Here is a 22,983-nt window from a genome sequence, read left to right on the forward strand (position 1 = left end):
TTTATTTGAGTATAACTTCCTCTTTGTGCTTTATTGGAGTGTGTTTAATAAGAACCATAAGTTAGAAGATTGGTGACAAAAGTAATGGGGCTTAGGAAGTTGGTTAGCAACATTGAAAACTCATTAAAGAAATATGCACATATTATGAAGCAAAGTCTAGGTTTAATAAGACATTATGATAAGTTGCTAACTGTGCATTTGTTTTGCCTCTTAAATATATTTAGTTTATAATGTTACACTGAAAAAAAAAAGAAAGCACACATTGTCCAATTTACGTTATCTTATTATTTGCGATCTATGCAACAAAATTGTGTTTCTCTTCTAAACGTGATTTCTTTGCTTTCGATGAATGTAATTCTCTTAAATGTGCAATCTGCTGGATTACATTATTTGAGGTTAATGTGAACCCATCCAGTACTCGAAGATGATTTTTGCTGAAACGGTAGTTCCCAGCATGCTTTGGGTGTGACTTGATGAAAAGAGTCAAATTGTTGAACTTAAGTGGTATTATATGTGTTTTTTGGGGGGCAAAATTAGATGAGGGGGAGACTTTATTGTTTAATAGTGTTTAATGTTTAATTTTGTTGGAATAATTAGAACCATTTAAAGAGCGGAGCGATTGCTTAGGCTGTGGACTGAGACAGCCCATGTCATTAAAGAGCATTTCATACATAGCACTTGACATGTTCATTATGTGCTATTGCTGGCCAAAAGAATGAAAGCTCTTATAAATCAGTCAAGTGACCACAAAAATATACAAAAAACTAAATAAGCTTGTGATTTGATTAAAGAGGCAGGGTCTCAAGCCCCCCTGTGCACACCATGTTGTTAGGAAGCCATATTAAAATCATTTTGAGACTACTCAATTGGGTTACTTAAAAATTACTTCATTCCATGATGTTGAAGTTATGTGAACAAATTATGTTTGTTTAACTTAATTGAATCATGTGGAACCGATGTACTTGATTAAATCATGTAAATCCAACACACCTTTTTTTCAGTGTATGGTGTTATTTGCATAATGAACTCCACATATGCTACGGTATGTTAAACAGACTAACGGAACTCTTCAATGTTCCCCATGTTTAGTTTCACTTAACACATCATCATCTCAGAAATCTGTAGTCAGGGTTCAAAATGTCAATCGCCAAATTCAAGTAAAAAGTGGCTTTGTTGAATGTATCAGTCTCAATACCTTATGGAGTTTTGCTTCTTAAATAAATGTTTGTTTGAATTATATTTTTACCAAAAAAACGAACATTCATTTAGCAAATATGCATTTTCATTGGTGCTTTATGGATGTCAAGGTGTTGTAAAATAAATGTTGGATCATGCAAATACCTAATCATCATAGTCGGAATGAAACTGTCCACTCACTCTCGTTCCTGCACTCTCTCTCTGTCCCTGAGAGGTTGAGATCTGCTTAAGTGCTCAAATGCATCTGGATGGAAAGTGACACACGGCCCTAGCAGTCTGTTGCTGTAACACATGCGTTATGGGAGATAGTGTTGTACTACAGCAGCGAGAACAAAAGAGCCTGTTTTTCACTGATAGAAACCGTCAGAAGACAGAGAGAGAGAGAGCGAGAGAGAAAGGGAGAGAGGGCTTGCTGACACTAGAATTCTTCAAGCTGACACAGGTGATGGATTAGATGTGTTATCCAGGCGGACTGGGGCTCAGAAAAATCTCTCCAAGAGCGAAGAGAGAGCAAGAGAGAGAAAAAAAAGAAATATTGCTGCGTCCAATGGACCTGAAATATCGCTCCGTATCTCACCCTAAGTATGAGAAGAGGAATCTATCTATCTATCTATCTATCTATCTATCTATCTATCTATCTATCTATCTATCTATCTATCTATCTATCTATCTATCTATCTATCTATCTGTCTATCTGTCTGTCTGTCTGTCTGTCTGTCTGTCTGTCTCTGGCTGGCTGGCTGGCTGTGTGGCTTTATCTATCTGTCTGTCTGTCTGTCTCTATCTATCTGTCTGTCTCTATTTATCGATCGATCTATCTATCTATCGATCTATCAGTCTATCTGTCTATCGGGCTATCTATCTATCTATCTATCTATCTATCTATCTATCTATCTATCTATCTATCTATCTATCTATCTATCTATCTATCTATCTATCTATCTATCTATCTATCTGTCTGTCTGTCTGTCTTATGTATACTCATATGTATCTGTCTTTCTGTCGTTCTCTCTATCATTTTGTCTATCATTGTGTCTGTCTGTCTGTCATTAATTATGGTTAATAAATGGTTAATGAATTAATGATGTATAGTAATCAAAGGCCAGTAGATTGCAAGGAAAATCTCTAAGAGCTATGCTGTTTGAATCCTTCAGTCTGTTACTAGTGAGTCGACTCTGGGAGAAGTTGAGGGTCAGGTTGGCCTTATTTGACAGTTAACCCTTTCAGTTAGCGTCACCCCCCTTCCTTACTGGCTAAGCACTGACATTTGACCTGTGAGAGCAGACAATTTTGAGGAATCCCCTTTAGTGTAATTGGATTCAGTGTGTTCAGGTGGCAGAGTCTCTCTCTCTTTCTGTGTGTCTCGACATACTGCATGAGCCTACACATTTAAAATGGATTACGGAAGATCTGAGATAGGCCACGGGACAGATTGCTCTGTCAGTCTGAGTTCTGTCTCTGACTCCCTCGCGCTCCCATGCACACACATTTAAACAAGGACATCCATTTGTGTACGAGTCGCATAGCGCTTGAAAACTATTTTCTTGAGGTTTGGGCTTTTCTTTGCCTTTTATTTAAAAAACTGAGAGAGAGAGAGAGAGAGAGAGAGAGAGAGAGAGAGAGAGAGAGAGAGGAGAGAGAGAGAGAGAGAGAGAGGAGAGAGAGAGAGAGAGAGAGAGAGAGAGAGAGAGAGAGAGAGAGAGAGAGAGAGAGAGAGAGAGAGAGAGAGAGAGAGAGAGAGAGAGAGAGAGAGGAGAGAGAGAGAGAGAGAGGAGAGAGAGAATGAGTGTAACATAGAGAAATGCTGTACATATGGGAAACGTACAGATTTTTTTCTGGTCCTTTCTTCTGCTTTGATCATTCATTCTTAATGTGGTTTAGAGGTTATGTCTAAAAATAGACAAGAGTAAATATTGTTGCTGGATATCTTTGAGCAGGTTTATGTTTCAGTGCTTTGCTTTGTGTTGGAATTAAATTACCCTCTTACAGTTATTCTCTTACGCCTGTCATGTAATAACTTTAAAGAAAGATTGAATTGCACTTTAATAAAGACTTTTAGAGGTAAACCGAGTCGCGTATCCCTCTAGTGGTGGGAGGGTTATGTGGATGTAAGTAAGCATTCAAAATGTTTGATTTGTATTCAGTATGATCCTAGCTCGAGAAGAGTTAGTTAACGTGAATAATCTGAAATGGGATCTGTTCAATACGAGGTACCTTAAAGGTTGTTTCAGATGTGGGTGCACATATCTGCGTAGAAAGCGCACATGCACCGTGTGGGAGAGAGTGTTTTGCAGTATGTTATCATGTTAAACAGCGAGAGAATTTCAGTCTGGTTTCTCTTCAAACGCTTCCTTGGTGCACGCTTACATTCTCACATCAAAAGCGTCCTCTTGGCATGAGCATGTAGCTGGAAGGGACCGACGGTCTCTGAAGTCCCTCAAATACAAATACAAACATGCATGCAATAAAGCAATATATACACAAAGAGCTACTTGTATATAGAGTGCCTATGAATGAGCATACAAAATGAATATTTGAAACAAAAAGATACAGTATAGCATTGATATATACATATATAAGGCATAACATTATGCACCACTGACAGGTGAAGTGAATAACACTGTGTGGTGAGGTAGACGAGCGAGAGACATGGGAGGAGCGAGCGAGACCGGGGATGTGATTGCGAAAGAGCGTCACCTGCGAGGCACACTGGTCTCGAGTCCTCTCATGAGGGAGCTCGGAGGCATATAAGGAGAGCGACACCAGTGAAGGACGAGAGAGGACCAGGCCTGGAGTTTGAGTTTTGTTTACATTTTGTTTTGTGTGTGTGGACAGTCGTCCGTGAGGGGCTGCCTGTGTTAGGCTACTTTTATTTTGTTTATTTTTGTTTGATTAAAAGTCTTTGAATGTTCACCGGTTCCCGCCTCCTTCCTTCCCATCTACGAACCCCGCTACACTGGTTATCTCTTCATCACGGCACCTGTTAGTGGGTGGGAAATATTAGGCATAAAGTGGACATTTCATCCTCAAAGTTGATGTGAAAATGGGCATGCGTAAGGATTTGAGCGAGTTTGACGGGGGCCAAATTGTGATGGCTAGAAGACTGGGTCAGAGCGTCTCCAAAACTGCAGCTCTTTGGAGGTGTTCCTGGTCTGTAGTGGTCAGTCTCTATCAAAAGTAGTCCAAGGAAGGAACAGTGGTGAACCGGCGACAGGATCATGGGTGGCCAAGGCTCAGTAATGCACAAGGGAGCAAAGGCTAGCCTATGTGGTCCAATCAAACAGATGAGCTAATGTAGCAGTGTGAGGCTTTGGGCAATGTTCTGCTAGGAAACCTTGATTCATGCCATCCATGTGGATGTTACTTTGACATATACCACCTACCTTTGCATTGTTGCAGACCATGTACACCCTTTTATGGAACCGGTATTCCCTGTTGGCTGTTTTGGCAGCAAAAGGGGGACCAGCACAATATTAGAAAGGTGGTCATTATGTTATGCCTGATCGGTGAAGAAGTGAAGTCATGATTGCTCATTGACATGAAACTCTAATACACAACCGCATATTAACTGCACATCCTTATTTAAAATAGTTGACTGTATATACATGTACTCGATAGAGAATGTTTTGTGATTGTGGGTTGTAGTTCTGTGTGGGCTCTGCTGTCTGAGCATCTCTGAATGAGAAAGACAGCTGCACTTACACTAGAGCCAAAGGGACGGCAGCCATCTATAATGTGCATACGGGAACGAGAGAGAAAGAGAGAGAGCGAGGGAGAGAGAGAGAAATGTGCCAATAATGAAAAAGTAATGAGCAAATGTTGCAGAAGGTTGTAAGGAGAAGACAAACCTTAGACGAACAACCTTAGAGAACAACAAGGACAGAACGAGACTCAAGCCAGGTGACGGACAGATCAGTGGTCGAGAAATAGGGAAAATGTATTGTTTGAAAAGAGATTGAACCCATTTCCAAATGCATTCTGGGCAACTAATGGGTCAATGTAGTTGAAGGTATTGTACATGCACCACTTTAGAGCAGGGGTCTTTGTCTGGCCTACAGTGGGTCTGTTTATTATGTATATTTTATAGATATTTTAATGGCTTTTCAATGTAAGCATCATAACAAAGTGTGTCTGATTGCTTTATAGTCCCCTGTAGGACAAGTGAACACAATATTTACTTCTACAACCAGAATGCCAGACCCACTTCCTGCCTGCAAAATGAAGTATGTTCTTCAAAGTGCCCTCCGCGGACTACTGGACACGCAGTTCTCCATGACATAAGGTCCCTGCGGTGCGCAGCAGGTCGTATCAGGGTCATGCTTGGCCGAGCAAAAGGAGGCGGGTCTTGTTGACTGGCTGACATGTTTTATGTATGAACACATTTACCGTTGCGTGCTGTAAATGTCAGTTTAGTGGATTGGGAGTCTGCCGCTCACAGATGGTTTTTACATTCACTAGAGTGGTCCAATGCTTGAACAGGGCTTTAGTGTAGTATGAACTTGATTTTTTTCTCTCCCTGTAGTCTTGTGTTGAGAGAGACTGTGGTGAATGACAATTGTTTTGGTATAGATTTGGCAGTAATCACAACTGTCATTTGTTTTTGCCTTCGATTGGTTTCGCTGAATGCTCTTTGCTCAGGTCCTTCATTCTCCTGGGTCTTTGTTAGGGTCGTCCTCTGCCTCCTCGTTTGCTCTATTGTGAAGCACTACGAGACAGACGCATGACCTTGGACTAACCCCTATCACACTCCATGCCGCAATGTGTCCCGGACTTTTTGATTGTCTTTTGGGACGGGTGAATGCGGTGGGAGGAGACTTGTGACGTCAATTAATATTTCATCTGATTTTAGTGTTTTGTGATGATCTTTCACCTGATCAAAACCCCTTTAATCTATTAAAAAATAAGATAGATAGATAGATAGATAGATAGATAGATAGATAGATAGATAGATAGATAGATAGATAGATAGATAGATAGATAGATAGATAGATAGATAGATAGATAGATAGATAGATAGATAGATAGATAGATAGATAGATAGATAGATAGATAGATAGATAGATAGATAGATATTTTCCATTCAACATTACAGTATAATTGAAAGCTATACATTTTATTTGTAAGCTTTAAATATATAACAACTTAATTTAAACGAACTTTAAATAAACAATTTTCACTTAAACCCATTGTAATAAATGCCACATTTACCTGTGGCCTTAAATATACCAGGGCTCATTTTTTTCTATTGGCCCAGGCAGATGGTTCAGGTTTTTACTGCTAAAATGCACAAGAAAAGTCATTGGTTTCATTGTTTTTGACCTGTGTAACCTTGTAAACATTGCTTTAAGATTTCCAGGTAGGTCTAAACGGTATATTTCATGTGGTGAAAATGCAAAACAAGTGGTCAATCTCTGCTCATGATCGCATGTTTTCTCCTTTTTGTGTTAGATTCGGGTTGACGGTCCTCCCCAAGGTGGCGTCCAGTATGAAACTCTGCCGGTGATCAAAGATGGAAGCCCTATTCTTAGAGACATGGCCTTTTCCCTGGACAACGGCTACATCTACGTCATGTCAGAGAGACAGGTCTGAATATATACATGTATATGCCATCCCCTCTCTGCTACTTTCATCCATCCATAACAGCGGTAGGACGGAGAGAACGTGACAGCATCCGCTAATGAAAGAGAGAAATGGGAAGAGGGTAGAGTAGCTGTGTCAGTAAAGGAGAGAGTGATGGAGGGACAGCTGAAGGAGGAGAGATGGAGAGAGAACAAGGTCACCCTCTCTCGACAGCATAATGAAGAGAGAGAGAGATGGAGAGAGACCCTGCTCATATAATATCAGTGCACACAACACTTCCCATGGGATGCGTCGCAGAGTAGAGGTGGGCGGTACGAGTCATTTTATATCACGGTAACCCTATACATCATGATGTTATGGAAAACACTTTGCCTCCAAGTCAAAAAAAAAGTTATTTCTTATTAGCGACTTTTGTTTTTGTAATTGCTAATTTATATCTTATAGTTTCCATCCAAAGTTGCGAATTTAACATGCGCAAATTAGGAATATCGCATACAATATTTGCGAATAAAGCAGCATTTCCGTCCCAAAATTGTCACTTCCTGGGAAACTTGAGTCTGGCACATTTTGCAGAGTAACTTTAATAATATTAATATTTTCTGCATTATGTCAGATTTTTAAATGGATATACTGCAGCATAGCACACATTTCTTATCTTGAACAATATACTATCGTACAGCACAACCCTATTACATACTATGAAATGAAGAGAAAGAAAAGAAGAAAAAAAAAGAGACAGCCTCTAAAGAGAAGAAAAGGAAACAATACTGCCTCTGCTCGGAGATGGATGACCAGGCTGGTTGCTTACGTCTCCAGGCTTTTTTTAGCATCCATTCTAGTGGGTTGATATCTCCTCTAGGGATACTCGTGGGCAGTGGGATGGGGTTGGGTGTGGCAGGAGTGAAGGGGCGTTAATGAGAGAGGTGGTTTAATGCACAACGGGCTGACAGGTTCACATCATCGGTCAGCCCCATTGGGCGGCACGCATAGCAGCGGATGAGAGAAAAAGGAAGGAGAAAGAGATGGAGACTTGTTGAGTCAGCACTTTGCGTCTACGCACACACCCTGCCACACTTGCCAGGCATGTAGAAATGACCCCAGCATTTGATCAGCTTTGTGGCTTGAGTCCCAGGCCCTTGCATCATCCGCTTTTTCTTTCTTGATAATGCGCTCACATTCAGTAAAGCTAAAATATTTTGAGGTAGGTTAAAACTCTATGGATAATGTCTATGATATGCTGTCAGTTTACCACAATACTTTTATGCATTTAACTTTATAATGTACTGTATATTGTTCTTGATTAGTTACATGGTTTAGTGGTTTTCAAATTGTTCAAAGAATTTAAGAAAAATGGAAAGTGTTTTTTTTAAAGCTGTTAAAGGACAACTCTGGTAAAAAAAAACGTGTTAGTGTGAGGTTATTTTGAGCGTTGTTAGTGGTATTAACTAGTGATTTCCTTTTTGATTTTACTACTCTGTGCCCCATAGACAAGCGTTATAAGCTAATCTGTTTTTAGAGATAAAACTCTTTACATTCAATTTTCATGAAAACGCATCCCAGAGAACGATCTACTCGGTAACCATGTGTTAATCACCCCAGGTTCATTTTTCAACAGAGTTGTCCTTTAATGTGAATTTTTATTTATTGAATACGTATAAAGAAAGCCTTACTTTTTACTGTGATAAGAACTTTACAAATAAATCTAAATGCATATACTGCATTTTTGCAAATATAAGAAGTAACTTAATACAAAGTTGTTTTTTCATGCAACATCTTTCATTTTTATATATATATATATATATATATATATATATATATATATATATATATATATATATATATATATATATATATATATATATACTGGGATACGTTTATTTTTTTCCTTTTTCTTTTATTAATTTAATTATTTTCAATTATTTTTTATTATATTCAGATTAATTAACAAAGCAGTGCAAAAGTAGTAAAATGTGGTAAATTATTATACAGCTTTTAAAAATACTTGGTTATATACAGTGAGGAAAATAAGTATTTGGACACCCTGCTATTTTGCAAGTTCTCTCACTTAGAAATCATGGAGGGCTCTGAAATTGTCTTCGTAGGTGCATGTCCACAGTGAGACACATATATAAATAAAAACAATCCTGAACTCACAAAATATGATTTTTTTTTTAAAAAGTATTTCTTTGTATGATATAGCTGCAAATAAGTATTTGAACACCTGAGAAAATCAATGTTAATATTTGGTACAGTAGCCTTTGTTTGTCTCTTAGATATATATAATATAGCTACCTTTTTATCATATATTTGGAAGTGGGATCATCATATTTGGGGGTCTTTGGCATCAAAAAGTTTGAAAATCTCTGTTCTCTTAAGGCTTTGCAGAAAACAAATGTGTAAATCGAATGCGCAATCTCTATATACCTGTGTATCTCTTCGGTAGCACTGAACAGTCTTTAGGGAATCGTGTTCGCTGAAACCTCAAAAGATTCATTCCTCTCATGCAGTAATTCAAACCGATCCCGTCGTTAAAGAGCCATCAGCACGTTCCATCATTTCTTCACCCTCTTTTGTCCTGTTTTAAGTGTTTCAGGCGATTAATTCAATATTACAGCTTATTAAACGACCATGTTGAGAGGCATCGCTGAGCTCAATGAGCTCTTTCAGTCTGACTCGTGTTGAATTGCTCTCTGAGGTATTTCTCTTCATAACGCCTGCCGTATCTTCTTTGAGTAGTGTTAATATTCAAGATGCAGGTGCGAGACATTCTCTTGTTGGGCTGAGAGGAACAAAAAAATTGTGCTAAAGACCGCACGGCCTCCACCACCCCAGCACACTTCTGTTTGAGGAGTCAGTCGGCGTAGTCACTCTTCACACTTCACAGAGCAGGATTAGCATTCACCTTTCAGCACAAGCTCTTATGCTAGCAGGAAACAGAGCCATCATGGCGGAGTGAAGCTTACTGTTGTCACGTATTGGGTGTAATTGAATGAAAATGGAGCCAAAATGGCTGAACTAGGGTTGCAGCTCTGTGGGGATGTGTAGTATATTGTCTATAAGTTCACTGGAGCCAGATGGCAGATTAAAGGCACATGGCTTTTCTTTGTATCTCTGTCATGCTGTCCTTCATAAAAAAAGGACAAGAAAAGATGGTAATAGCATGATTTTAAAAAACATACTATTGTACTGAATGATTTAATAAAATGTTATGATTGACCAGTATAATACAATATAATATATTTAATGTAATTTCATTTTAGAGATGCACAATATTATAGTTCTGGCCGATACAGCATTTTTAAGGCCAATAACTGGCCAGTAAATGGCAAGAAAATCTATACTAATTAAATAATAATAAAACATAATTTAATCATTATTTAGTTTTGAACGGAAAAGTCAATGTTTATGATGCTACACACATCCTTTAAAAATAATAATACATTTCCCATAATTCTAATAATAAAAAATATAAAACATATACAGTGAGGAAATTTGGACACCCTGCTATTTTGCAATTCTCCCACTTAGAAATGCAGGGGTCTGAAATTGTCATCGTAGGTGTATGATGTAGATGTCCACTGTGAGAGATAATCAAAAAAAAATTAAATCCAGAAATCATAAATTTTTACTATTTATTTGGATGATACAGCTGCAAATAAGTATTTGAACACCTGTATAGCAGCTAGAATTCTGACCCTCAAAGACCTGTTAGTCTGCCTTTAAAATGTCCACCTCCACTCCATTTATTATCCTAAATTAGATCCACCTGTTTGAGGTTGTTAGCTGCATTAAGACACCTGTCCACCCCATACAATCAGTAGGAATCCAACTACTAACATGGCCAAGACCAAAGAGCTGTCCAAAGACACTAGAGACAAAATTGTACACCTCCACAAGGCTGGAAAGGGCTACGGGGAAATTGCCAAGCAGCTTGGTGAAAAAATGTCCTCTGTTGAAGAATTCATTCGAAAATAGAAGCTAAACATGACTGTCAATCTCACCTTGTGGGGTCTCAATGATCCTAAGAAAGATATGAAATCAGCCCAGAACTACATGGGAGGAGCTGGTCAATGACCTGAAAAGAGCTGGGACCACAGTTTCCAAGCTTACTGTTGGTAATACACTGAGACGTCAAGGTTTGAAATCATGCATGGCACGGAAGGTTCCCCTTCTTAAACCAGCACGTGTCCAGGCCCGTCTTAAGTTTGCCAATGACCATTTGGATGATCCAGATGAGTCATGGGAGAAAGTCATGTGGTCAGATGAGACCAAAATAGACCTTTTTGGTCATAATTCCACTAAACGTGTTTGGAGCAAGAAGAATGATGAGTACCATCCCAAGAACACCATCCCTACTGTGAAGCATGGGGGTGGTAGCATCATGCTTTGGGGGTGTTTTTCTGAACATGGGCCAGGGCGACTGCACTGTATTAAGGAGAGGATGACTGGGGCCATGTATTGCAATATTTTGTGAAACAACCTTCTTCCCTCAGTTAGAGCATTGGAGATGGGTCGAGGCTGGGTCTTCCAACATGACAATGACCCAAAGAACACAGCCAGGATAACCAAGGAGTAGCTCTGTTAGAAGCAAATCAAGGTTCTGGCGTGACCTAGCCAGTCTCCAGACCTAAACCCAATAGAGAATCTTTGGAGAGAGCTCAAACTCCGACAGGCCAGAAACCTGACTGATCTAGAGAAGATCTGTGTGGAGGAGTAGGCCAAAATCCCTCCTGCAGTCTGTGCAAACCTGGTGAAAAACTACAGGAAACATTTGACCTCTGGAATTCCAAACAAAGGCTACTGTACCAAATATTAACATTGATTTTCTCAGGTGTTCAAATACTTATTTGCAGCTGTTTGATACAACCTACAATGACAATTTCAGACCCCTCCATGATTTCTAAGTGGGAGAACTTGCAAAATAGCAGGGTGTTCAAATACTTATTTCCCTCACTGTATATAATAAAAAAGTTAGCCCACAGTTGGTACTAAATGACAGCAAAATTGTCTATTATGTAAAAATAAGTAAAAAAAGAAAGCTGAATCAACATCACCCATATATATTGTGTATCGCTAAGTAAAATTTTTGCATTTTTTACTTTTCATGATCAAGTCTGGTAATGGATAAGATCAAGTCCCTTCTTATTATTTTTCACATTATGGAATGTGTTGTAAATTTTATAAATATATTTCTTAATAAGGGTTGTGATTAATGTGAAGAATGCAGTGCAGATGGATGTGTGGGTACAGATACATACATCTATTATAATCATAGTTATTTACATACATACATGCATGCATGCATCAGACACTCCGAGCAGCAGTGGATTTGCAGTTAGCAATCAAACATGCTCAAACCAGCATATAATTTTACTTTATGCTCAGACACACACACACACACACACTCCATCTTTACCCACAAACGATTCACACTACTGCCATTCCCATTTGTCAGATATAATTCTTTTCTATGATGCCATATATTGTGCATTTTCTCAAAATCTCACATAAATACAGCTCATTCCAAATGCATAGCCATCCTTCACATGCACACAAATAGTTTTCAAATGGATTGCCTCACATTGACATAAAAAGAAACACACACACTCACACACACACGCATAGACTTCAGGGCTTATTGTCTCAGTGTATATGTACGAATACCATGTAAATGGTCGGTAGTTATTGGTTAGAGCAATATGGTGGAACTGAAAGACAAATGAGCTCCAGACAGGTTGTGTCCACTACCAGAGCAGTCAAAAAATACCGGTTATGTCAACCGTGTTTACAGAATGTCTATGAAGGGCTTGAAAGAAAGAGTGTTCAGAGCAGAGCAGGAGCGTCTGCAGTCTTAGATCACACAGGCAGTGAGATGGTGTCCTTTCTGTGGTAATTCATAGTCTTGTGATAAAGTGCTTTGGCTGTTTGGCTGGGGAAGGGAGCCAGAGGGTAACAGCTACGAAAGGTCAGAGCTGTTTCAGCTGATAACAGCTTTACAGAGACAGAGGCGAGAGAGCGGCGAGCGAGGGAAACAAAAATGGAGTCGCTGAAAGAAACATGGAGACTTAGCGATGTCATGCACATTTGCAAAATGTGTTTCAATGACCATTACAAAAATACCTCATCTAGGTTTTGAATTCTAACTGACTTGTCACTTCTCTCTCAAAATATGAATGGTAGTCTCTGTTTTAAAACCTAGTGAGCTGCATCGACAGCATCCTGAACCTGAATAGTAACTGAATATATATATATACAGTCTTGTTCAAAATAATAGCAGTACAATGTGACTAACCAGAATAATCAAGGTTTTTAGTATATTTTTTATTGCTACATGGCAAACAAGTTACCAGTAGGTTCAGTAGATTGTCAGAAAACAAATGAGACCCAGCATTCATGATATGCACGCTCTTAAGGCTGTGCAATTGGGCAATTAGTTGAAAGGGGTGTGTTCAAAAAAATAGCAGTGTCTACCTTTGACTGTACAAACTCAAAACTATTTTGTACAAACATTTTTTTTTTCTGGGATTTAGCAATCCTGTGAATCACTAAACTAATATTTAGTTGTATGACCACAGTTTTTTAAAACTGCTTGACATCTGTGTGGCATGGAGTCAACCAACTTGTGGCACCTCTCAGCTGTTATTCCACTCCATGATTCTTTAACAACATTCCACAATTCATTCACATTTCTTGGTTTTGCTTCAGAAACAGCATTTTTGATATCACCCCACAAGTTCTCAATTGGATTAAGGTCTGGAGATTGGGCTGGCCACTCCATAACATTAATTTTGTTGGTTTGGAACTAAGACTTTGCCCGTTTACTAGTGTGTTTTGGGTCATTGTCTTGTTGAAACAACTGTTTCAAGGGCATGTCCTCTTCAGCATAAGGCAACATGACCTCTTCAAGTATTTTAACATATGCAAACTGATCCATGATCCCTGGTATGCGATAAATAGGCCCAACACCATAGTAGGAGAAACATGCCCATATCATGATGCTTGCACCTCCATGCTTCACTGTCTTCACTGTGTACTGTGGCTTGAATTCAGAGTTTGGGGGTCGTCTCACAAACTGCCTGTGGCCCTTGGACCCAAAAAGAACAATTTTACTCTCATCAGTCCACAAAATGTTCCTCCATTTCTCTTTAGGCCAGTTGATGTGTTCTTTGGCAAATTGTAACCTCTTCTGCACATGCCTTTTTTTTTAACAGAGGGACTTTGCGGGGGATTCTTGAAAATAGATTAGCTTCACACAGACGTCTTCTAACTGTCACAGTACTTACAGGTAACTCCAGACTGTCTTTGATCATCCTGGAGGTGATCATTGGCTGAGCCTTTGCCATTCTGGTTATTCTTCTATCCATTTTGATGGTTGTCTTCCGTTTTCTTCCACGTCTCTCTGGTTTTGCTCTCCATTTTAAGGCATTGGAGATCATTTTAGCTGAACAGCCTATCATTTTTTGCACCTCTTTATAGGTTTTCCCCTCTCTAATCAACTTTTTAATCAAAGTACGCTGTTCTTCTGAACAATGTCTTGAACGACCCATTTTCCTCAGCTTCCAAATGCATGTTCAACAAGTGTTGGCTTCATCCTTAAATAGGGGCCACCTGATTCACACCTGTTTCTTCACAAAATTGATGACCTCAGTGATTGAATGCCACACTGCTATTTTTTTGAACACACCCCTTTCAACTAATTCAACTAATTGCCCAATTGCAAAGCCTTAAGCCTTACATTGTACTGCTATTATTTTGAACAAGACTGTATATATATATATATATATATATATATATATATATATATATATATATATATATATATATATATATATATATATATATATATATATATATATATATATATATATATATATATACACACACACACACACACACACACACACACACACACACACACACACACACACACACACACACACACACACACACACACACACACACACACACACACACACACACACACACACATTCTTGCTTTGTGGCAGGGCACATTATCCTGCTGAAAGAGGCCACAGCCACCAGGGAATACTGTTTCCATGAAAGGGTGCACATGGTCTGCGATGCTTAGGCAGGTGGTACATGTCAAAGTAACATCCACATGGATGGCAGGACCCAAGGATTACAAACAGAACATTGCCAAAAGCATCACACTGCCTCCACCGGCTTGCCTTCTTGCCATAGTGCATCCTGGTGCCATGTGTTCCCCAGGTAAGCGACACAGGCACACGGCCATTCACGTGATGTAAAAGAAAACTTGATTAATCAGACCAGGGCAGCTTTTTCAATTGCTCTGTGGTCCAGTTCTGATGTTTACATGCCCACTGTTGGCACTTTTCAGTCAGCATTGGCACTCTGAATGATCTGTGGCTATGCAGCCCCATACGCTGGTGATGCTCTGTGTATTCTGACACCTTTCTATCAGAACCAGCATTCATTTATTGAGCAATTTGAGCTAGATCATTTGTTTGACTGGACCACACGGGCCAGCCTTCGCTCCCTACTTGCAACAATGAGCCTTGGCCACCCATGACCTTGTCACCGGTTCACCACTGATCCTTTCTTGGATCACTTTTGATAGAGACTGACCACTGTAAACCGGATACACCCCACAAGAGCTGCAGTTTTGGAGATGCTCTTACCCAGTCATCTAGCCATCACAATTTGGCCCTTGTCAAACTTGCTCAAATCCTTATGCTTGCACATTTTTCCTGCTTCTAACACATCGGTTTTGGGGAAACAGTGTTCACTTGCCTAATATATCCCATCCCCTAACTCACTAACAGGTGCCGTGATCACCTGTCAGTTGTCATAGTGTTATGCCTGATCGGTGTGTGTGTATGTGTGTTTATATATATGTATCTATAAATATTGAACACATATTTTATTCATATTTATATGTGCTGAGCTCACTAGGTTTTGGAACAGTGCTTATGTGTCATCTGTATTACCCCACACAATAAAATGAGGTCTGTGCACTTGGGACAAGCAAAGCCGCACCTGCTGCCATATGCAAATCCAGCACATGTAACCAACTCCAGCAAACGCTACGGCCCTGGTCTCGCTCTCATCGAGGCGTGTAAACCAATCCCTTATGCAAACTGCGAAGAGGAAAGACATATTGCCTTGCAGGTTTGTTTGACTTGCCTTTTTGCATATCAGCAGACAATTCAAAATTTAAAAAAGGGGGAGGAAGACAATTTTTTACGTTTAAATTGTTAGAACACTTATACGATTAGAACACTTTCAATTGTGTATTCCTATTTAATATATAAATCTATGAATACACCATATTTTGCTCTAACTTTAATTGAAAGACCTGATGCAGATAACTAAAATGGCACAACACTGTGACAATTGTTTTTCCATCAGGCAGGAGAGCGCTTGAGAATAGATTGTCACTGTTTTGATTGGTCGTTTAATCAGTCGCACAATAAAATTGCTATTAACTCCCACTGCATTAGTGGCGAACGATTCACAACAAATCATTTATTCATTTCATTATCAGCGCCTCTGAGGCCATAGGTTAAAACCCACCAAGCATCCATTTAGAGCAATGAAAGCATAGCTTCAAGAACATGTAATAAGATGTGAACATGTCTTTTGGGATATGTCTCTTTTCTAAACATGCATTATGAGTCATCTGTGACGTCCTGTGAAGCTTTGCACAATGCTTTGATTTTGTGAGTTGGGCTTAGAAACCCGACTTGAGACTGATTTGACGTTATCTATCCCACACCCACCGTTAAGAGTGACCTGAAATTTCCAGTGCCGTGACTAACATGGAGACGCTGGTCAATGAAGTGTTGACTTTCACAACCAAACCAGTTTCTCTGCATATGTTGCTGTCATTCATATAGGGCTAAACCTTTAGGCTGAACTTGAGAATCCGAGATCGGCTCCTTATCCCCGACCCCTTCTCTCGCCTCCCCACCTCAGCTCATAAAAGCAACGTAGCTGAGATCATCAACCGAATAAAGGAGCCTCCGTATTTCCACCCCGGCAATTTCTCTCCCAAGTGCTCAGCTGTGAAATTTAAAATCCATGCATGGCTTCCCTTTTTCCCCATCTTGAAGAACCAGATTATTTGCTCTGTCTTTGCATAGCCTTAGCCTCCTTTGGCATACACACACTGTACTTCAAGTCATATGCATGTATTTACCTTTTAATCGCTCGCTCGCTCGCTCACACTCACACAGAGACACTCTATGGCCTGTGCTACCTTTGTCCGGGAAATGTGTAGGAAATTAACTGTGTGGTTATCAAACGCAGGGAAATGGGATTTTTCACCCGGAGTAAGATTGTTTAGAGGACCTCTCCTCTCTTGCACAGTCCATTCCATCCGGCTCCTTAAATAACACTCTTCTTCCATTATCCAGCTGAAGATTGTCGACTCGGAAATCATCTCCCCTTTCAGCACTGACCTAGCCAAATTTAGAGCGAATTTAGGAACAGAGGATTAATCTTGAAATATTTATACTTCTGATACATATTTATTTTAAACTAGTAGCATTTTAAGTAGCTTCAATATAGTGAAAAAAGTAGTTCTACCCAAATAACATTTAAATATGATTTATTTACTGTTTGTATACAATGAGTACCGAATAGATGAAATGATAAAGTTCTTTGGTGTAGACGCTGGTGCCAAACACTGTTGAGAGACATACAGACTGAGGTAATGCACGCGCTTAATCTCTCACTCTCTCTCTCTCCTCTCTCTCTCTCTCTCTCTCTCTCTCTCTCTCTCTCTCTCTCTCTCTCTCTCTCTCTCATTCAATTATTCATTAATAACTGTATTAGGCTGCTGTCATTGGCTGAAGCCTCCATTACTAGCTCTAAAATTACATTGTGAAATTTAGCAATGGAGGCTTGGGATGAGATGCGTAAGAAATTAGTCCTACACAAGTGGTAATTTATTGCTAATAAAAACTATTGCTAATAGATACACAGACATGCTGCTGTGAACATGTAAGATATACTGCTGCTGCAGAAATAGACATACATAAATCCAGTAGCAGATCTGGGCAGGGAGAGCTGGGGAGGTGGAGTATTTCAGATGAACAGGTATTGAGCTCGATGGTACTTGAAAAAATTGTATAGCCCAATTTTATTAACATTTCTGTTCCAGATGTAAAGCCTACATTTAGGCAAACAGTCAAATGTCAATGAACTGAAATCCTGTCTGTGCAGACAGTGCCCTCAAGAAATCATATCTAGCCTGTGATTTATGCTCTGTGCCTTTGGAGTCTTTTGTTTGTCTTTGTTTGGTTTGAACTGGCCCTCATACTGCATGCAGATTGAGTTGGCTAAAAGCCACTGGTTTCTCTGTGTGTGTGGCGTTCTGTAAATGTGTGCGCGTGTGTCTGGATTTCAGCATTCGGGTGACTGTAGCATGATTAGGGGGATGGGGCTGTATATGATGAAAGGGCTAACAGGAAATCAACAGAGCAGAGGATGTGATTAATGAGAACAAAGCAGCATTAATATTCACTTAACCGAAGTGTGTGTGCACAGCTACTGATTCTCATACACATTCCACAGGAAAAGACCTGGAGCCTGGAATTCTGTTTTGCTGTTTTCCGTTATTGACCAGTCCGGCTAACAATGAGCTAAACTGAGGAATTGTGCCCAAAGTTCAAGCAAATTTGACAATAAAAAAAGTGCCTTCTCAGCCTCAGATGCCCCCTAGCATTTCCTTGACCCCTGGTCACCCTGTGAAAGTGCAGCTGCTCTTGCTAAAAAATGGGAACAAGGAGAGTGTCTTGACCAGCGACCTCTGTCTCCCTCCTGTCCACCAATCACTGTCATTCATGCTGCCCTGGACAAAGACTTTGATTAACTGTAGCTGCCATGATAATTGACAGGGAAGAATGGAAATGTTCTTCTTTTAAGCATAAAGAATAAGAAATTGGACCAGTCCAGCTTATCAAAAGATGTTTTTGCATATTTCTATTTACATTACAGTAGGTTAAGGCAACAGGTCTCATGAACAGCACTTTTACATTATTTATTGTTCTAATCAAGATGGTATTAATTGTATTATTTATTTAAATATAAATTTATTAGTAACAGTAAATGTAACTACTAACATTTTAACATCACCATTTATATAAATACATTTTATTGCATTAATATCAATTTCAAAAAAACAAAAACACGTTTGTTTTGTGTCTTGTTTACTTTGCAATGTAAAGGCTATGTAAAAAAATTCCCCTTGCCTTATAAATTAACATTAGCCAAGCGTAATAAATTCTGTAAAAATCCTGTTGTTTATTGTTAGTTAATGCATCAGCTAATGCCAATAAATTAACTTTTTTGTTGCTTGTTGTTAAACAACTAATTTATGAAATGGCTAGAGATAAAATTATTATATAGAGAGTTTGTTTTGGGCTCAGACACAATTTCCACATCATGAAATCCATGCTTGTCTTTATATGGACGTCAGGATTTGGACAATGCTAGTCTGTGATGCACGATAGCGAAAGATTGACGCCACACAGAAGAATTGTACTGCCTGACATCTGCAGGTCATTAAATGAACAGTGATCTGCTGCTAGCATGTGCAGTTGCTATTGTCAATCATTCCTTTTATTAGCCATTATGTCGTGCTAGTATACTATCTTGCTAGCACAACGACAGGACTGATTGATGCGATATTGTCTGTTATCTCAGAATTTTAGGGGGTCACTGCTTGCGCGATAGAAAATACAGGTAGGGGAATCAATTGCAATGATAAGGTGCACCTTTAAGTGTCAACTAGACTACTTCACTTGCTATTGACAGAGGGACAGATCAAGATAAATGCCCCTGTCGATACGTCCCGCGTCCAGCGTTATTGATGAAGCCATTTAGCCGACTCATTCTGTGAAAGCCTGTTCCAATCTCACGCTCTCTCCGGACACCTGGAGGCTTTACGCCTGAACGCCGCGTATATTGTGGTCTTCGGGTCAGTGCATGACCTGATGCAGTGTATCAAACTGCCAGGGTCAACATAAAGGTCAATTCTATATGGTCACCATTGCTATTCGCCCTTATAGATATGCCTTTAAGACAAGAACTCTTACATTAATGCATTGCTAATTGACTTAAGCGAGCATTTGAACTAATCAGGATTGGTGCACAAGAACCATTGGCCAGTCCTAACCTCATTATTTGATGCCAAAACTCTTGTCAGCCCTAATCAAGTGTTTAATTAAAATATTCATCGCCTTTAAGGTGCTTTCTCTTACCCTCCGTTCCTCTGTTTTTCCACCCCCAATGGCAGCTGCGCTGTCAATAAATAATTTGCTCTGCTGCACGGCGAACTAGCAGCGGCTGTTGTTCAGCCGAGAATTTGGACCTTGAGGTGATGGGTCTTTGTTTTTGTTAGTAAACAGCCCGCTTGCACCCACTGTCGCCCTCTGACCCGTCAGGCTAGTCCTAGATTTAGTACAGCGTACGAAGACAAGCCAGTGTCATGCAGGGTGTTATTAGTGAAGATCGGAGACAGGCGCTAACGGCACAGTCTGTACCTGCTGAATGCTTGTTGCTGTCTCACAAGCCTCTAAGGGGATTTCAGTGTGGTGTTGATTTAATAGTCTCAAATGAGGTGGTGGATAGTACCTGAAATCTGCTTGCACGGCTTGTTTAGGGGCCGTTGGATGCCTTGTTAAGAGAGCGGTGGCTCTGTGGGGGCGCGGGCATAACGCGGCTAGTAAGCAGAACCGGGGTTGAGAAGCGGAAGAGGTAAGAGGGTAAATTCGGCTTTGCAATCTTTCTGTTGTGCATCAATCTCGAGTTGGACCACCCAATGAGAAATGTCGATAGCGTAAAACGGCTTGACAAGCATTAGCGGTGATGAGTGGCTAAACATGTTCCCTGCTGTTTTGTGAAAAACGTCTAAAAAGAGTCCTGGAAAAGTTCAAGTGATCTATGAAAGAGCAACCTCAGCGATCAAATGAGATTAAAGCAACAAATGTATCAGTTTTGACTCCTAGGATGTCAGAAGTGTCTCATTTATGCCTGTTTTTATTACCCTAGGTGTTTTAAGAGAAGCACCTGAGGCAGAAGATAATGAGACATAAGATGCTTCTGTGATGTGAGGAGTCCAAGCTGATAATGTGCAGTTTGTCTAGTCTTTTATCTGTATAGGAACATTCTGTTACCCAGAGGTTTCTCTTTCATAGTTCAAGGCTTAATTGTGATTCTGAGATGTTTCATTTAAGTATTAAAGGGGTGATGAATTGAGAAATCAACTTTCCCTTGAGCTTTTGATATATAAAAGGTCAAGGTAATATAAGAATATCCTCTAAGTTTCAGAGCTGAAAACTTCCTTGTTAGTCAAAGAAAAGCTTTTATAGACACCAGGCTCAGCAAACAGTCCAATAAACATGCCGATGAAGGTAGGAAGATATTGCGCTATTCCTGGTTGTGGAAGAACACAGTCGCTGCATAAGCTTCCTTCGGATCCTAATATTAGGAATGTGTGGATGAACTTTATTTTTAATGAAGTTCCAGTTCACATGGGGAAGACATGTTCACTTCATTTCACTGCGGAATCGTTTGTTAACAAATTTCCGGTCGATGCTGGATTTGGATCCGACAGGAATGGTGCAACACACTTATGTGATTAAAACATGTTTTTATATGTAAAAGTATTGCATTGTTATAGATTGTTTTGCTTGTGTACGTGTCTAAAAGAAACATTCGCAACGCGAATCGCAACGAACATTCGCAACTAACGTGTTTGTGTGCGCGTGCGGTTTTCACTTATATCATCCGATCTTGCTGGCTATGTGTAATATACAAATAATAATCCAATCAATCTCGGGTCAATGAGAAATAAATCATTGTGTTTGTTTGATAAAGACGTTTATGAGCCCTGTGATCGAGATAATCATTCTGGTTGCCGCTTCTCCCTCAATCTCTCCCTCATGTGAACTGACAGCGGAGCTGAAGCTCATTAAATATGCAAATCTTATCCAATCCTAGCCATGGGCGTTTACTTCCGAGTCTCCAGTGCGGCACGCCCATCAAAACCAGCGTTTTGGAGAGAGCCTCAAAACCAGTGCAGAAAATAGCCTATTACTTATTAGTTATGATGTTTTTGAATGTAAAAACCACACAAACGTCATTTGTTGACCTCAGACAACGGTATAAAAAAAATTAAAAAGCCAGTTTGTGACACCTTTAACTTTGGTTCAGATAAACGTCCTTATGAGAAGTAAAACGAACTAAAATAGATATTAAAAGTCAAGACTGATTTGTCTGCTCTTTAGTCATAAAGATGACTTGGCCATAGTTGATACTTAAATTATGCATTTCTGAAAGGAACAATCTCAACAAAGTCTCCAGAGCTTTGAAATAGCCACTTTTCAGCAAGACAAGAAAGAGATGTCCCATGCTTCTCAAACCAAAGTTTAAATTTTTACTCTTTATACACCAGAAGTACGACATGTATATTATCACTTGTTTTTTTTTTTCCCTAGTCACTGAAATGAACACAGTTGTGTACAATAACTTTTCTGCTGCTTTCAAACAGCTTCACTGTTGTCTCAAGGATCAGACGTGAGGAGAGAGCAAGATAATACCATCTGCAATTAAAATGTTCTAGCATATCAACAGTCATTCTAGCTGTCAGCACATAACTGCATAATGCCGTAGCTTTTGTTCGTGCCCCACCACACCAAGGGGTCTCCCTGACATCCGTCACATCACTAATAGTGCCGCTTCAGTCTCCTAATTGCAGGCTTTAATTGTAATAATTATTTACAAGCCTAATTAAACAAAAAAGGAGTCTCATGGAGAAGTGACTTCCAGTTCAAGTAATCAGGCTCAGTTCTGTCAAGAAACTCTGCTAGCATGTTATCATTAGCGCTAGCCGTCTAATTGTCACCATGTCACTCGCTCTGTCTTTTTCTCTCTCTAAGAAATTACTTTTTACCCTGTCGGTGTAGTGGAGACCAACAACCATATCTTTCTCTAAATATCTCAGGGCTTCTTTGTCCTGAGGTACATGAAGGATCCTGAAGGTACAGCGACATTCGCTAATGCTTTGAGTTTTATTGTTCAATGCACTTTTGTAGGGTTTTATGTGGGTTTATTGTGGTTCGTTTTGCATATACTTTTATGCTAATGTTTATTGCTTGCGACTATTGGCTGTTTTAGAGGATAAAGATGGTTGTGTAATGTCTCAGTATGCCCCATTTT

The 22,983-nt window shown here is 39.6% G+C and overlaps 1 protein-coding gene across 3 annotated transcripts in view; it reads left to right on the forward strand.

Annotated features, from left to right (window-relative positions):
- Positions 1-22,983, forward strand: part of plxna2 (plexin A2) — a 280,272-nt gene that overhangs the window by 119,924 nt on the left and 137,365 nt on the right. For all 3 annotated transcript variants that reach the window (XM_067445796.1, XM_067445798.1, XM_067445797.1), the window contains exon 4: positions 6,646-6,780. In XM_067445796.1, coding sequence (XP_067301897.1) covers positions 6,646-6,780 — 135 coding nt within the window. The remainder of the gene's footprint in view (positions 1-6,645; positions 6,781-22,983) is intronic.

This window comes from Pseudorasbora parva, chromosome 6 (assembly GCF_024679245.1).
Source record: "Pseudorasbora parva isolate DD20220531a chromosome 6, ASM2467924v1, whole genome shotgun sequence".
NCBI lineage: Eukaryota > Metazoa > Chordata > Actinopteri > Cypriniformes > Gobionidae > Pseudorasbora > Pseudorasbora parva.